Here is a 17074-nt window from a genome sequence, read left to right as displayed (position 1 = left end):
GTAAAATGCAGACCTCCCACCTCTGACTGAAACTCTGGGAGTTTCCCGCATTTTCATTGTAGTTCCCTGACACTCGCAAATAAGATATAATATGCCAGAAGTCATAAAGGCAAGAGAGAGAATGAGCAAAAGGAAAGAGTGCTACTATAATATTGCATTTTTGCCTTAAATTACTGGAATAGCACAGTTAAAAAAGTCATCCATCCCTCCCTCTCTTTCTCATAGACCTGGTTCCACTTTGCTAGTGTCATTTTTGGGAGTCCATATGTCAGTAGGGATGCTGTGAGGCTTACAGTGTAATGACCACATATCTTGCTCTCTTTTTCAGGAATATGCCATCAAACTGTTTCACTCCTATTAACTTTCTGTTAGATAAAGATATCCCAGCCTGATCTCATGAGGAAATGTAAATATTTTACTTTTTGTCAGAGTTCAGTCGTATGAAAATGTACGATTTTAAAAAAGGAGGTGTGGCACCTAACAGCATCCCTATCCCCTATCGTTACTGGGTGATGAGCAAATCTTACTAGATCATACGAATTAGCCACTAAATCAAGTTACGAATTGCTGTGAGATTGCGTTGGATATCCAGGTATCAATAGTTGTACATGAACTTACCATTTGAAGGGCCTTGTGTTTATTTAGCCAATACATATAAGTCCTTTGGAAAGATTGCTGTCGTCAAATGAAAATACAAGGTCTTGAAGAATTTGGCTGAAAAGTTTGGGCAATAAACTGTTAAATGTAATTTTAAAAAGACGATTCAATAACACCTTACAATAGACCCTTTTTACAAGACAATGAAGCCCTTGACCGTTATCAGCATCTAAATTCTAAAACTACATTTTTAAGTCTCTAATTCTGTTTTTTGCATTTTGATTAAAACAAAACATGAACATGTATAAAGCGTTATTTAGTACCATATCAACCTTTCATCAAATTACAAAAAAAATGAGTTAACGATTATGTGAAGTGAATCCCATTCTGATTCTATCATCTATGGGTTAGAAAAATCTAATATTGCGAACTTATTACAATTTTTCTGCTATAAATATTGGGATATGAAAACATGGTTTGAAAAGTTCTATTTGGCGGATTTCTGGAAAGACTAACAGTAATTGAGTGCAAAAATGTAATAATCACAATGCAAAAAATACTTTTCTTCCTTTGCTTTGTCCTGTTTCTAGTCCTGAAAACACGATCATGGATTTTTCTTTTTAAAGGGCACCTATGGTGAAAAATCTACTTTTCAAGCTGTTTGGACAGAAATGTGTGTAAGTATAGTGTATAAACTGTCATATTGGGGTGAAATAAACACACCCAGTCCTTTTTTTTTTTTTTTCAAGTTTAACAACATAAAAACGGTGGACCAATTGGAGCGGTTTTCAGATCGACCGCAACTTGACGTAGGAGTGCGGTCCCCCCGCCCACCAATATTGATTGACAGCTGCGCGCATTAACATGTCCGGTAGTCACGTGTATAATCATATCAACAAGAGAGGATGAGCGCAAAGCAGCCGGGAATAAAAGGTGTGTTCAGTTCGCTAGAGTCATCAATCATCATCAAACATGATCAAGAGTGAGTTTTACAAGTTTAAAATGTTTTAAAACAGAGCATGTGTGTAATGAATTACAGCGATTCACTTCACCAGCACAGCCGCGTGTCAGAACAATTATAAAGGAAGATGCTTCAATCGCGGTTTGTGGACGTTAAATCAGGTTTATTTTGTACATTAACATAAGATATCCATACAGCAGTGGATATTACCAGTATCATGTCACATATGCGTGCAAAACTAGTGCAAATCTTAACGCGCTGTCTCTCAGTGTGTGTGTGTTTGTGTCTGCGCTATGTGTGTGTGTGCGCGTGAACTTTGTAATTACATTGTGTGTGACTCGTTGCAAATCCACAAAAAAATGCATCAAATACTGATTGTTAAAGTTTTACTGTAGTATTTCTCACACACGTTACGTGAGATCTGCTTCCTGAGGCAGCCGAGGGCGGCGATTGCTGACAGGCACGTGGGAACGGTGGGCGGAGAGGACTAGCCTTAAAGGCCAAGTAGTTGGAGGAGGGTGGGATGTCTCAAAATGTGTAGTAATTAATGTAATATTGAACAAAAGTGGCATCATTAGTAATAGAATGAATAAAACATTTAACAAAACATTCCATGTAACTCAAGTGATGCACTCTATTTACTGTGTCTCTGTACTATATGCACCTACTTCTGTCTGCTTACAGGTATTTTTAACCTGCTGTCAAGTAAACATGCTATATAACAGTAATAAAATCACTTGAAGTTTTCAACATATTTTCACATCTTCTCTTCACGTCTTATCTTTTTACATCTAATTATAGAGAAGAGTATAAATAACACTATTGATGAGAACCAGTAACGATAAGCAATTTACTATCAATAAAATCTAAATGATGCCTATCCTTGTTTTTGAGTAAACAAGAATTTTTGGTCCAGAGCTAGCAATATATTCAGTCTAAAATTAATTTCCAGGTATTTAGTAATAAGTCTGTAGCCTGTTTAATGTAACATAAATATTAAAATAGAAGCTTACTGTTGTCATTTTTTTTTCCCCTCGATTGTTTATTTGACATGCTGACAAAAGTTATAGTGTAACTTTAACTAGCGGTAGTCAAATGGCAAAAGATATGGACTGACAGCTGTTGAGTGGTTTAAAGCCTCAAGCAAAGCACTTAACCTTAGATTACTCCAGGCTGACTGGGGCTGCTGCTGTTAGTCTACTGTAGATTGGATGCAAAAAAAATGGATGTGAAATCGTTGCTTGCATGAATATAAAAACATCATTCAGTTCAGTGTTTAAGGAAATTTATAATACTACTGATGACAAAAACACTGCCTTTTTGATAATTAGAGGCTTATTAAGCGGTCCATTTCTTAGAACTTGGATTGTTGTTATTGAATCGCTCTCCGGGGTGTCGGGTTTTGAGTATACATTAGATTAGTCAGTAGCAAAGCCAAAACTGGAGCTAATAACAAGTAAAAAAAAAAACCTAAGATCACAGTCTAAAAATAAGTACACCTAGATTAATATGTTGAGGGAACATTTTAAGTGGAATTTTAATGTACAGGAAAAATCAAGAGATGTATAGAAAAAATACAAATCAAGTAATTTTTTTTTGCAGTAACTTGAATTGAAATGCATTCATTTATATTGCTAGACCTAAAAATGTTTTGTTAAATGGCACCAAAATTATTGTCTGTAATCACTGAGAAATGGATACAAATCTTCATTTCAAAAGGGAGGGTACTCGTTTATGCTGAGCAATAAATATTGCAATGTGTGAATTTTTATTTATTTATTTCCCCCCTTAAAGGGCACCTATGTTACCCCTTTTTTCAGATTTATTATTAATCTTTTGTGTCTCCAGAATGTGTGTAAAGTTTCACCGTAAAACACCCATCAGGTTTTTTATTATTCCTTTTATAAGATTCTATTTTATACATTTTTGCAGTGGGTGGTGGTTTTGCTGTACTGCGCCTTTAAGGCTAGTCCTCCCCGCCCACCGTTTCTACGTGCCTTTCTGCGTGCCTTAATCTCCTCCCTCGGCTGCGTCAGACAACAAACAGACATAAAGGAAGCAGATCTCACGTAGCGTTTGTGAGAAATACTACAGTAAGAACTTTACCAATGAGTATTTGATGCATTTGTTGTGTTAAGTTACAATGATGAGTCACACACAATGTCGATACAAAGTTCACGCGCACACACATACCCAGCACGGACCCGATACGCACATACATACAAGCAGCGCGCGTTTAGCTTTGCACTCTTTTTGCACGCATATGTGACATGATACAGGTTAATCTCCACTGCTGTATGAATATATGTTGTGTTAATGTACAAAATAAACCTGATTTAACGTCTACAAACCGGGATTGAAGCGTCGTCTTCTATAATTGTTCTGACACGCGGCTGTGCTCATAAAGTAAAGCTGAAGTGAATCGCTGTACTTCAATACACATGTGCTCTGTTTTAAAACATTTTAAACTTGTAAAACTCACTCTTGATCATGTTTGATGATGATTGATGACTCTAGCAAACTGAACAGACCTTTTATTCCCAGTTGCTTTGCGCTCGTCCTTTCTTGTTGATATGATTATACACGTGATTACCAGGACATGTTACTCAGCTGTCAATAAATTCGGTGGGCGTCGGGACCGCACTCCTACATCAAGTTGTGGTCGGTCTGAAAACCGCTCCAATTGGTCCACCATTTTTACATTGTTAAATTTAAAAAAAAGGACTCTGTGTGTTTATATCACCCCAATATGACTGCCTATACACTATACCTACACATATTTTTGTCCAAACAGCTTGAAAAGTAGATTTTACACCATAGGTGCCCTTTAATATCGTTCAGCCCTATTATAAATGCAACATTTAACTGTTGTCCTTTTAAATGGAATATAGCTATTCAGGAAGTGTCATATTACTGAATTGCATTTATAGAGCAAACAAAATAAATGTAAAAAAAAAAAAAAACTATAAATGCAGTGTCAAATACAGGATCTGTTGTGTGTGGAACACCAGAGCCATTTATACTTCCTCACTTTTGTTACAGCCTATTAGATTATTGGTGCTACTGACAGTTTAGCTGACAGTTTTGTCAGCACGAATCACATCATTTTCATGAATTTGCTGAAAGAGCCTCAAGGGAAACTTGGAGGGTGTGCTAGGCCTTAGTGCTGTTTGTACCTAACTAACACCTAATATTGTATTCAAATGTGTGTAAATCTTAAGCTGTTGGTGGTTTTATGTCATTGTGAAGGATGAAAGAGGTAGTGAAATCGGGAGAGGGTAATGTCTGCTTTTAAAAAGCTTGTCACACGATGCCACTTTTGCCAATCTACTGGCAATAGGCTGTTAATTCCTTTAGACATACATGCACTAGGAGAGCAATCTGATTTAAAACTGAATGGGATGGACTGCATGTTGAATATGCAGCAAAATGGCTCTTTAAAGAAATGGACTTTAATTATTCTAGGAAATGCCTTTGTCTCTGCTTGTTATTGAAGTACACATTTCTCTTTGTTGCTTGGAATAAGTAGTGTTCGTAGTAATGAAGGACAGTCAGGGGTAGGCATGGTCCAGTATAAGTTTCTTACGGTATGATAGCCTTGGATTAAAAATATCACGGTTTTACGGTATCATGGTATTTAGATTACTGCTCTAAAATAAGTTCTTTTTAAATGTCTGGATAAAAAACAACACCTTTTTCTCATTAAGCACAATTTATTTTATTTTAGGAAACATTTTTTAAAAATTGGCACAGCAAACATGTCAGGCTAAATAATTAAAATAAATAAATAATAACACAAAATAAATAATAACCACATAATAAAAAACAAAACCTTTACATGAAGGAATTTACATAAGTGAAGGAATGGTATAACAGAGAATTTTAGCGGTTTTAAAACCACTGTAAACCTTGAAACCGGTTATTGTCCCATGCCTAGTCAACAGCCTGCAGCATCGCAATTTTTTAAAGAAAGATTATAATCATTATTATTATACCAAGGGTACCAACAGTGTTTTTTTTTTTTTTTTTTGCCATTCAGTATTAAAGCATTTGATTCTGTTTTGAAGAACAGCCCTTGCTCAACTACACAGAAAAATAAATAATGTTCAAGTCATAAATAAGTATTGCATATTTGATTAATTGAAATGCATTTTATTTTATTTTATTTTTTACACCCGTAATTAATCGGAGCTAAAACAAAGTATATAGTAAAATCATACCTAAATCAGTTGACTTTATAAATTTTCAGTTGACTTGAACTAAAATATTTAAAACAAATGTTGTTAATGTTTTTAAAAAGAAAAATATTCTCGGCTTTAATTTTATAGGCATTTAAAAAACTAATAATAATACAAAACAGAACAAACTCCCTAAGGGTGCTTTCACACTTGGTTCAGTTGCCTGGACCGTACCCAAGTCCCCCCTCCTCAACTTTTCGGTTAGTTTGTTCACACTGGTTTTTTTCCCCTTCTGAACCCCGGTACGCTTGCAGCATTGAGCTGCTGCTTTGTGTATGACTGTTGCTACTAGGTGACGAACACGAAAGCAAAGCATCATATTATATATGATAATTTAAGTAATAATTGTATTATGGTTATTTAGGCTTTAAAATATTTGTTCAAAATTAGCTTTTATTTTTGTTGCTGCTTTGCTATTTTTTTTTCCAACACTTTTTTTTTGCCTGAGTTGACTTTGTAGTTGGATCAGCTTTTGCAAAAATGCACTCGTTCTGCCTTCTAGCTCTCTCTCTCTCTCTCTTGTGTATTTATTACTCTCTGTTGCACCGATCAGCTGTTAGATTGAGCGTACAGAACAGCAGCGACAGTGTCCTGAGATCACCATTGAAATGTCTGGCAGGCGTCAAACTCTGAAAGTGTGTCACTGACATGCTTGTGTGCATCTCTCTTTTTAAATGTGTGCAAAAGGCCATTGTATGTTGCCGGTACAAGAATGAAGCCTGGAAGGATTAAGACATGCATTCATGTAAATCTCAGCCCCTGTAATCTATCAGGACACACCCTTAAGCGACGTCTGTTAACGCTTCATTTCAATCACCATCTGTGCTATTTTAAACCATTGATATTTCAATTCCCTGAATAATTGTATAATCATCTAAATAAGCTTAAAGAAACCCAACACTTCCATTTATCCTGTACACACATTTGAGGAATTTCCCTGAATTTAATGACTGAATTAACTTTTTAAAAATGTAACAACCAAATTTAAAAAAAAGTTAATGCTAAGAGTTAAATGAAGAGTAGTTAATGACACATTTAAACTCATATCGGAGTTGTTTTCTTTTTGTGTGTGTGATAAGAATTTAGTATTTTGAGTTGGGTTGCCAGATCTTACTATTGAGAAAAAAAAAAACATAGTTCATGATAAAACATAATCCCTGATCAAGAACCTGTAATCTTAAAAATAAATGTCACCAAAATGTGATCGAGCTTAATATGAAGAGTTGTTAAAGCATTTCAGCTATGCAATTTACGAAGCAGGCTTGGATTTTGCAATAATATAAAATGTATTTTGAAAAAATGTTCTCATATTACATTATATGCTTTAACAAGGGTTTGTGTACGTTATGGCTGGGCAATATGTTGATGTATATACCATATGGGCAAAATAAAAAATCTGTTGTTTCATATTATGCTCCATTTATTTCATGGGTCACAAAATACATTGTTTACAAAAGTACTTTCATTATTTACATTAGTGCAATATTACCCACAAATACAGAGATGCAGACAGAAACATGAATAACAGCATCATGAGAAAGATGCAATCTTACAGTGCAATGCTTACATTTTGCATGCATTTTAATTCGTTATATAAATATAACTACTATACAATAAATATTAACACATTTAAAAACTATATATATATATATATATATATATATATATATATATATATATATATATATATATATATATATATATATATATATATATATATATATATATATATATATATATATATATATATATTAGTTTTTAAATGTGTTAATATTTATTGTATATTTCTACATTTGCCCTGAAGTTCAAAATAAACTGAGAAAAATGATCACATATGAGTGAGTACATTTCTGAGTATATGCTTCAAAAACGGAAAAAAAGTAGCCTTTTACATGTGATAAATATATAAAATATTAATTAATCAAATTTTCGTAAAAGGTTTTTGTCATGTCGCCCAGCCTAGTGCGTTTTAATAAACTTGTTAATTCACAAATGCACTAGTTTGTTTTCATTCACGTAGCATTACTGTAAAACAAATAAATACTAACAACCTTTCAAATCTAGAATGTGAAAACAGCTCGTGTTCAGCACATGTATTAATGGTGTTACTTTTAATGTTGTTATATGCAGAAAACGCAATACAAGAATGATCTTTAAATGACGTTTGATTGCAAGATGCATACTGTATTTTATTTTGGAACTCTCACCACACACACTATTGATGTAAAATAAAACAGAGATGCACATGAAAATGTGAGTGGAGATCTTTTCATTCTGTGTAGCTACTGTATTTCTGGGTGGTTGTTAGGTGGTGATTTACTAGCTTAAATGAAAAGAACCCACCTCAAAATAAGACCTGTAATGTTCTGCTCAGGTCCTTTCTTCAAGTCTATGCAAGCCTTAGCAAAAACCAGTCTATTTAACCTCGGGAATTAAAGATGATAAAGGTGGTTTTAATGGAAACTGATAAATAACCGCATTTAAGTATTATGTATGCATTTTTTTCCACAGTAGACAATTGTGACTATAAAACATTGTGGCAGTCAGGGATCAGTTGAGTGGGTTTAAAGGTTTTTGATGGGCCTTGCAAGACCTGCACACATTCCTCACGCCTTCCTTTGAGCTGAAGACGAGGGTCAACGAGTCACATCCGCATCCACAAAAAGCTCTCCGCTTTGCCTTTCATTCAGTCTGTGTGGGTGTGCATAGGTGTGGAAGATAAGGAAATCTTGGAAGAAGATCTTGATTTCTCTATTTGTTGACTAAGATTGGACCATCAATATTTATTAGTTTTTTTATTTCTACAATTAACTAAAATTATGTTTTTGTCTTGCCATTATTGTCTTTATTAAAAACATTCAGCCTGGTTCAAGTTTAATACCATTGCAGTGCTTAACATTAATGCTTGTACAGTAGAAGTAAGCGTTTTAGATGGTTGAGCAAATAAAGTAATACTTAAGTAGCAGACAAGTAGCTTTAAAAAAAATATTGTGTTCATGAACAAATCGTTCTTTTTGAAGAAAAAAACATATAGGTGAACGAAACACTCTCATTCACACAAGCCATTGACTTGATATTTCTCGTTCACTGCAATTCATCCCTCCGGAGCAGTGCAGTGATATTAACAGCACATGCGCAGCTCAGTGAACCGGCTAGCTCACCTCTGTAAATGTAGTGAATGGCTATGAAGATTGTTGTCATAAAACCAGACAACTGGAACATTGGTCATCATTCAGTGTTCATCGTGCTTGCTTGAGAGTGAGCAGTGTAACCGCTTCATTCAGGGATATGATAATCACATTCCCTACGTCTGTGGGATACCCTTAATGGGAATGCCATTTATTTGTTTAATTTACTAAAACAAAATGATGGCTTTTTGCGGAGGCTACAAATTTACATTTAGTCATTTAGCTGTAACATACAATCGTCGAGGCATTCAGTGATTCAGCAAGAAGAGGAAAAACGTACAAGAAGTGCTAATTGTACAGATGAACTGTTAGTGCTAGAGTAAGAGGGAGTTTTTTTAGAGGGAGAGAGAGTGTTTCTACGGATGGTTTGTCAAGCCCGCTCACCTGTGTGAGGCATACTTCATAGTTGCACAATGTTTTTTTTGATTATTGCATGATTGTAAAAATGTGTCTGGTCAAATTTGCAAAAACTGCTGCAAGTGTCGCTTAAAGTGTCAGAAAGATGAAAGAATGTTTTCTACAGGTGGTTTGTCAAGCCCACTCACCTGTGTGAGGCACACACAGAATTAATCATATTTTGGTGTTTGTGTGTGGTGAGGTGGGGGAGAGAAGAGGGGATCTTGCTTTTGATACTTTTGGATAAATTTGATACTTTCAACTAGGGCCTGGCGATTTGGCCTAAAATTAAAATCTTGATTTTTTTTTTATTTTTTTTTTTGAAAATTTAACTCGATTACAATTAATGAACGATTATTTTATTTACTTATTTTATGTTTTTGCCCTCATAGTTCACTGACAAGTTTGTACAGTAAAAATGCATTTTAAAAAGTTTTATTTTTAAATATGCTTTTTTTGAATGTAGGGTGCATTACTTGATTTTAAAATAATTGAAGTAAACACACACTGTGTATTATCTATGATTATTTATTGAAAATCAACGCTAAACAACTTAAATTAAAACATACATTGACTAAAACGCGACTATCCATGCTGCCCACCCTCGTCACCGCTACCAAATCGACCAATCACAAAGCTTGGGCTAGGCATTGTTGTGATGTGTAGTTGCATTTTTTTTTGAGAGGTGCGTGGGTATAGGAACAAGTGTATACATGTGTGGTTTGCTGAAGTATAATATCAGAATAATATAATAGGTATAAATCATAATATAATAAGTATAAATTAGCCTTAACAGAGAGGGGACACGTGACTCCACACACGGTCAGGAAAGAAATTGAAAAAGTTGACCAGGAAAAATTAGATCGATTCTAGATTCTGAATGTCGATTTTGGTTACTTTTTGTTTAATCGCCCAGCCCTATTTTTAACATCCATCATCCATTTTAAGTCAAGTAGTGAAGATGAAGGTCTTTTCTGAAATTAACTATGAAACACCAGTACACATGCATAATGATCATTTGCATTTTAAACACCGTGTTAAAATTAAAACTCTAGATTATATGCACCCTAAGATTACATACTGTAAATTTAGACACAATTTTAAAGAAACATTTTTACAGGCTTCTATGTTTACATGCTTCTAAATGTTTCTTTTGTACATGTACCTGATGTTGAGAATCATTCAAGAGTCCCCATAAACTGATGCTAGACAGCAATTGATCTCCAAAAATAACCTTTTGTCTCCAACAGTATGTTGATTACAAATCATTAGGCAGCAGTCAACATGCGGTCCCCCTACCCCCAATTCCACTTTTCATATGATAATGATTAGCATCAATGCTTGGTGGCAAAGAAAGAAAATGTAAAACTGGCAAAACTGGTTTGTGGTAGCCTACAATAAAGTTCACCTCAAGCCCCATTCACATCGCCAGTGGCAAAGCAGCACAATCCCATTCATTTCAATGGAGAACGGGCAACTTCTGGTGATGAGGAACTGGGACCATTGCCAACAGAATGTAGGTCTGGCAAGTGATGGAATGTGCGTGACAGAAGTTAAGAAGTGCTCAACTTCATGCAAATGAGAAGTGAATTTTACAAGCGATTAGCACTGGGAGTGAAGTCCGTGAAAAGCACTTTATTTATCTGCTGTACTAGTGGCGTGACGGATTCTTTATTTTGCCACTGCTCCTGCACCAGCCGGTAGTTCCTGCTGTACTCACCTGAGCTTGAATTGTTTCATGAACACAGATGGACTGATGTTTGCATTTTATTTTTTGTTTGTATGGTTTTTTTTCCTCAAATTCATAAATAGGTTCCTCGTTCATTGTTGACATTAAACAATTTACATACTAATTCCCCTCAAATGTTTGTTTTAATGGCAAGAAAACTGATTCATTCAATACATAAGGGACTCAACGTCATTCACAAACATAACTAGGCAAACTGTAGCCCACTAGTGATTTAAACAGCTGTAGGCCAGTGATCTGGTGTTATTTATTGAGTTTTCATCTATGCAAATACAAGTGAGTAAACTTCCACAGGGGTATGTGTGGCATTTGAGGCATTTAAAAGTTAAAAGAATCTAAAATTAAGATTACATTAAAAGTAATATGCCCAGACATGTTGATCATCATTTAAAACAGTTGATCAAATGTATCATTTTTTTCATGTGAATAAAACCGACTTGTCCTTTTATTCTAACGGTTGACATGTAAATATCAAGATTTACAATTCACCACTGTGTGTTTCTGATTATTGCACCTTCTAGTAATGATTTTCTTTATGTAAAGAAAAATAATAAACGCAGCAATAGGCTACTATAATTCCCTTGAAAGTTGAACTCAGTGTTTGATTTTACAGAGTATACCTGACCATGTCTTCGAAAGCACAAGAAAAATGCAAGACACTATGCTCTGAATACATACTATATATAAATAAATGCATATATAATAAATAAATAATAAAAACTGTTACTTGATATTTTGTAACTGATATTTATTTGAGAAATTTCTCACAAATGGAATGAGTTGAGCAGAGAATTTTCATGGTCAAGCCGTTTTGGGGCGAATTTGGTTTTATGAATGAGCATAAGCAGAGCATAGGCTTGAGCTATGAGCTGTTTTACAAGAGCGCTTTAGCATAGACCAGGAGATTGAGCTCACTTACTCTAGTCATAATACAAAGTGTCCTAGTACAAAGTGTAAGTCGCTTTGGATAAAAAGCGTCTACTAATGACTAAATGTAAATGTCCTATTATTCATTGGTCTAGAGCAGTGTTTCCCAACCCTGTTCCTGAAGGCACACCAACAGTACACATTTTCAACGTCTCCCTAATCAAACACAACTGAATCCCCTCATTAGAGCATAAGAAGAGACTCCAAAACCTGAAGTTAATTAGTCAGGTAAGGGAGACATCCAAAATATGTACTGTTGGTGTGCCTCCAGGAAAAGGGTTGGGAAACACTGGTCTAGAGCAAGAAAGTGTTAACCAATCAAAGGGATAACTTGCCCAAAACTGAAAAATCTGTCATCATTTACTCACTTGTTCCAAACCTGTTTTGCTTTCTTTATTCTGTTGAACACAAGAGAAGATATTTTGAAGAAAGCTGGGACAACTGACATCCATAGTAGAAAAAATTACTATGGAAGTCAGTGGTTCCTGGTTTACAACAAAATATCTTCTTTTGTGTTCAGCAGAATAAAGAATTGTCATTTTTGGGTGGACTCTACCTTTAAGGAAAAGCATAGAGCAATGATGTTTAGAGTTGCGTTCATGCCATCATTTTAAACACAACCTCACAGATTGAGATTTATACTTTTGTCATCTAAATCTAGTACCTATATTCATCCCTCCAGAAACCATATCGAACACACCTCTGGGATAAAGGAATTGTTTTTATTTTTTGCATTCTGGATGCAGTTGGGAAGATCTTACAACCAGCAAGAACTGTGAATGTAAATGTTTTGGAAAAAAGATTTGGAGCCTCTCTGAGTCATTGCCATAATTTGCCACTCGCTTACACACCTCAGGCTCCTGAAGGTGATGTGTTCTCATAAGTAGGACAAATCATAAGTGATCATAAGTGATAAAATCAGTATTGATATTTATTGACCGAACACCATTGTCAATATCATAAAAAAAAGATTTGGTATGTAGTTTCGGTATGAAGCGCTATAGTTTTATTAAAACGAGGCTGCTGAGTGCGAGCCTTCGAAGCAGTGCCATTAAGCTTAGGGTGTAAGTTTATCTTTTCCAATGGAGGCGTGAGACTTGCATTTTCCAGCTGCACCTTGTTAAAAAACATCAGAACTTTTCAGAATGCTGAGTGCGAACCGCAATTCATGCAAGTAGAACTAACCAATCTGTTTCACACTGTGTATGGAATATGCAAATTTCAGTTATAACGGCAGACTAATTACCTCAAACAAACACAGCGGTTTTTACTTTTCTCCATAAACTTGCATCGGAGCTGCAGCAGTGGTTTTTCCATTGTCATCCTCTGAAAAAATGGATAAGGGTCGCCCAGTTTCAAGAGACGACAGGAGCACGAGCGCAAAGTTCATTGTAAATGGTCAGGGAATCCACACGCTTTTCACTTCAGGTCAGAATAACAACACATGCAAAAATGAGTGCAGTATAGCAGCAGTGAGGAGATTGTAAATAAAAAAGGGTGTAAGGATGTCGCCAGAGTGACTTTTTGGTTTCTTTTCTTGTGCATCCCAGCCACTAGCACTAGCTCCACTGTCCATGTGTGATCATAGGGAGAACCAGAGGACCAATAATTCTAGGCTAGGAATTGCAACAACCGTGGGAAAGGAAGAAAGCCATGCAAAAGTGGAGACCCAGGTGGTTTTATTATTCCGGAATATGTTTTTCCACCATTCGTTGGTTTTACACTGATGTATATATTACAATTTTGAATTTAAAACCGTTTACAAGTTACAAACTAAAATTAAGTAACAAATTATGTCTTTGATATAGTTGAAGTCATAATTATTAGCCCCCTTTGAAGTTTTCTTTCTTTTTTTAAATATTACCCAAATGATGTTTAACAGAGCAAGGACATTTTTTTAAAAAACATTTTAAGGTCAAAATTTTTAGCCCCCTTAAGCAGTATATATTTTTGATAGTCCACAGGACGAACCATCGGTATACAATAACTTGCCCAATTACCCTAACCTGCCTAGTTAACCTAATTAACCTAGTTAAGCCTTTAAATGTTACTTTAAGCTGTATAGAAGTGTCCTGAAAAATATCTAGTAAAATATTATGTACTGTCATCATGGCAAAACTATTATGTTTAGAAATGTGTTGAAAAAAATCTTCTCCGTTAAACAGAAATTGGGAAAAAAATAAACAGGGGGGCGAATGATTCAGACTTCAACTGTAACTGGAAAGAAATATATAAACATATCAGTTTACAGTATATTGATGCCCAATTTCAAGGCTTTATTGGTGATAATAGTCACGAATGTTGGACCATTATTGCATTTTTAGCTTATAAGTAGAGGAAAGAAACTAGCCGGACAGTAATGTGTGAACTGTTGAGTGGGCAAAATAAAAATAAAAGATGTCAGAATTTTTAGTAAGAGTACTTCTTCTTTTTTGTTTTTATTCTTGCCATAATAAAAAATATAATTGTAAAGCAACCCAAGTTCTGTCGCCATTTAATATTTAAGTTTAATTGGTAAAACTGTCTGAGATGTGAACAAAAGCAAGTAATGCATCATTTAGATAAAAAAAATCTTGAATGGTTATAATATCTTTATAATAAATAATTAATAATAATTAATTAATAATAATTATAATAATTATTAATAAAAATAATTAAAAACAATTATCTTAAATGATATTAATGATCTACCTCTCTGTTTATCCCTCTGATTTTACTGTCTGTTTCTTTTGACCGCCCCCTGTCATTTAAAAGAATATCTCAATGGCAAACGAGTAAAGTATAAAAGCTTCGTCCGTTTCATGAGGTGCGCGCTGTGGCGCCAGGCAAAAGTATAAATCAGCCTTAAGATGTTTTTTTTTTTTTTTTTTTTTTTTGCAGTTCATTGGTGCATCTAACCTGTCTTTGTTCAATTTGAATACATTTATTTTACCACTAATTTTGTGATTTTGCATTTTTTCTTTGTGTATGCGTGTTTGATGTTGTGATATAGGTCTTAAATTTAATACTTAATGGTCTTAAAAAGGTCTTTAAAAGTCTTAAATTTGACATTGATATCTGCAGAAACCCTGTTGTTGTTCAGTATTTACGCTTTACTATTGCACACATTTTGTAACATTTATCAAGTTTGAGTCTCTTTAACACATTATTTTAGAGATCAGATATTTTGTTTAAATATTTTTTTTTGACTATTAAAACTATTTGCCTTCGTAATGTTGGTAAATTAAAATGAAGTGGTTAAATAAAAAAATCCTAATATTTCTAAATGTATTGTTAAAAATATTCAATAATTATCGCTATCGAATGAAATGAAACATGATAGTTTTTTTTTTTTTTTTTTTTTTTGTAGTATCACCCAGCCTGCTCATGAGAGCAAGTGGACATAAGAGTGGCAGGAAAACATGGAGGAATATGTGCTTTCCTCACTTTATTAAAAAAAAATGTCACTAGATGCCTGAAAAATCCTAGATGTACTTCCTTTCTGTGTTTTCACACGATTACATAAGAGTCAAGGCTAGGCCTGTGTATGCCTAGTATTCTGTCTTCAAATCATTTATTTGTCTATTGTCATTTGTGCCTAAGGTCAGCTATCCATCCTACTTTTTGTCGCTCTCATTTTCCTTATACATACTTCATAAAGGCACACAATCAAGTCCGCTTCTTTTGTTGGCACCCTTACATTATTTATCCATCAAACAGACTGTCACTCGCCGGCTGTAATCATGTTTTAAGCGTTTCCTCAGTGCGCACTGTACAGTCTGACCTCTTTCTTTAAAAGCTTGTTATTTACAAAAGGCAAACGCAGGTCTCAAAAGACACTCGGCAGGGCTCCGGCAGGGAGAGAATGCTGTAACACGAGACGTTTCTCATACATGGCTTAGTAACCGCTCCACCAGACTGAGCTTTTATTCATTTTTCAATAGTTGACAGCTTGATGTTGGAAGAGTGTGAAAAGTGCGCACGTTATGACCCAGCAAGGGTTGTACAGGGTGGCAATCTTTGTATCTATTGTATGACACGCTCTTCTTTTGTTGTTTTGTTGTTGTTGCTTCTTATTCCTTTCTTCCCTCTCTTTTATATCTCTGTACAGATGTATCTTTGGCCAACTATGTTTGAACTTAAATGTGTTCTAGAAATAAATAAAGTTGAAAGTTGTTGTGAGAAGGCACTAATTGAAAACCTCTCTTGTGTTTTCAGGGCTTACTCCCTTGTCGACTCCAGCCAGGTGTCAACCTTCCTCATCTCTATCCTCCTCATCGTCTATGGCAGCTTCAGGTCAGTTTTTCTCCTCACCTCGGGCCAGGGATAAGCCAGTGCTGTTTTTGTTTTACTGAATTTTGCATTTATTTATCACATGCCTGTTTTACCTGCGCAAGCATAATACTGTTTGAAGTGTTGTTGAATAAAGTTTTGTAATGAGATGTGGATGTATTTTCATTAGCAAACAGTACCATCTGTTAAACTTGTAACTGACTCATCTTTTTAACGTATTTTGATCATGATAACCATGATGCTACCTAAAAACAGGTGCAGCCTAAAAAGTTTTAGCTTATAAATTAGGCATGGGACGATAACTGTTTAAAGTATACCGCGTGTACAAAAGTCTAGCTTTTAAAAGCGCCAAACTTTACTGTAATATGAAAGAGATTTTTTTTTTAGTACAACAGTTTCTCCAGCAGAAAATCAATATCCAAAGATGCCATTTTAAATTGTGAAGAAATCTGTGTTTTTGAAACTAATGAAGACAGCAGAAGTCGATGATTCATTTGAATTATTTAGCCTGACATGTTTACTGCTCCAAAATATTGAAATTGTTTCTCAAAATAAAATATATTGGCTGCGATCAAAATCGACTACTGCTCAGTAGGTACTGCATTTCAATTTGAATTTGAATTTACTACTCAATCGATAGGCCGAGAAAATATACCTCTTTTCGGGTTGGGACGATAGTCGATGCCATCGCCGATGGCCCATAGACAACACGATGCTGAGCCAGCATCGCCGATCCTGCGCCCCGCCC

General features: G+C 35.0%; 1 protein-coding gene across 1 annotated transcript in view; it reads left to right on the top strand.

Moving 5' to 3' along the window:
• The window catches only part of sppl3 (signal peptide peptidase 3), a 52782-nt gene that overhangs the window by 11232 nt on the left and 24476 nt on the right, over positions 1-17074 (top strand). The window contains exon 2 of the mRNA XM_056466728.1: positions 16252-16329. Within this exon, the coding sequence (XP_056322703.1) occupies positions 16252-16329 (78 nt within the window). The remainder of the gene's footprint in view (positions 1-16251; positions 16330-17074) is intronic.

This window comes from Danio aesculapii, chromosome 10 (genome assembly GCF_903798145.1).
Source record: "Danio aesculapii chromosome 10, fDanAes4.1, whole genome shotgun sequence".
Lineage (NCBI taxonomy): Eukaryota > Metazoa > Chordata > Actinopteri > Cypriniformes > Danionidae > Danio > Danio aesculapii.
This window is presented reverse-complemented; position numbering and strand designations above follow the sequence as displayed.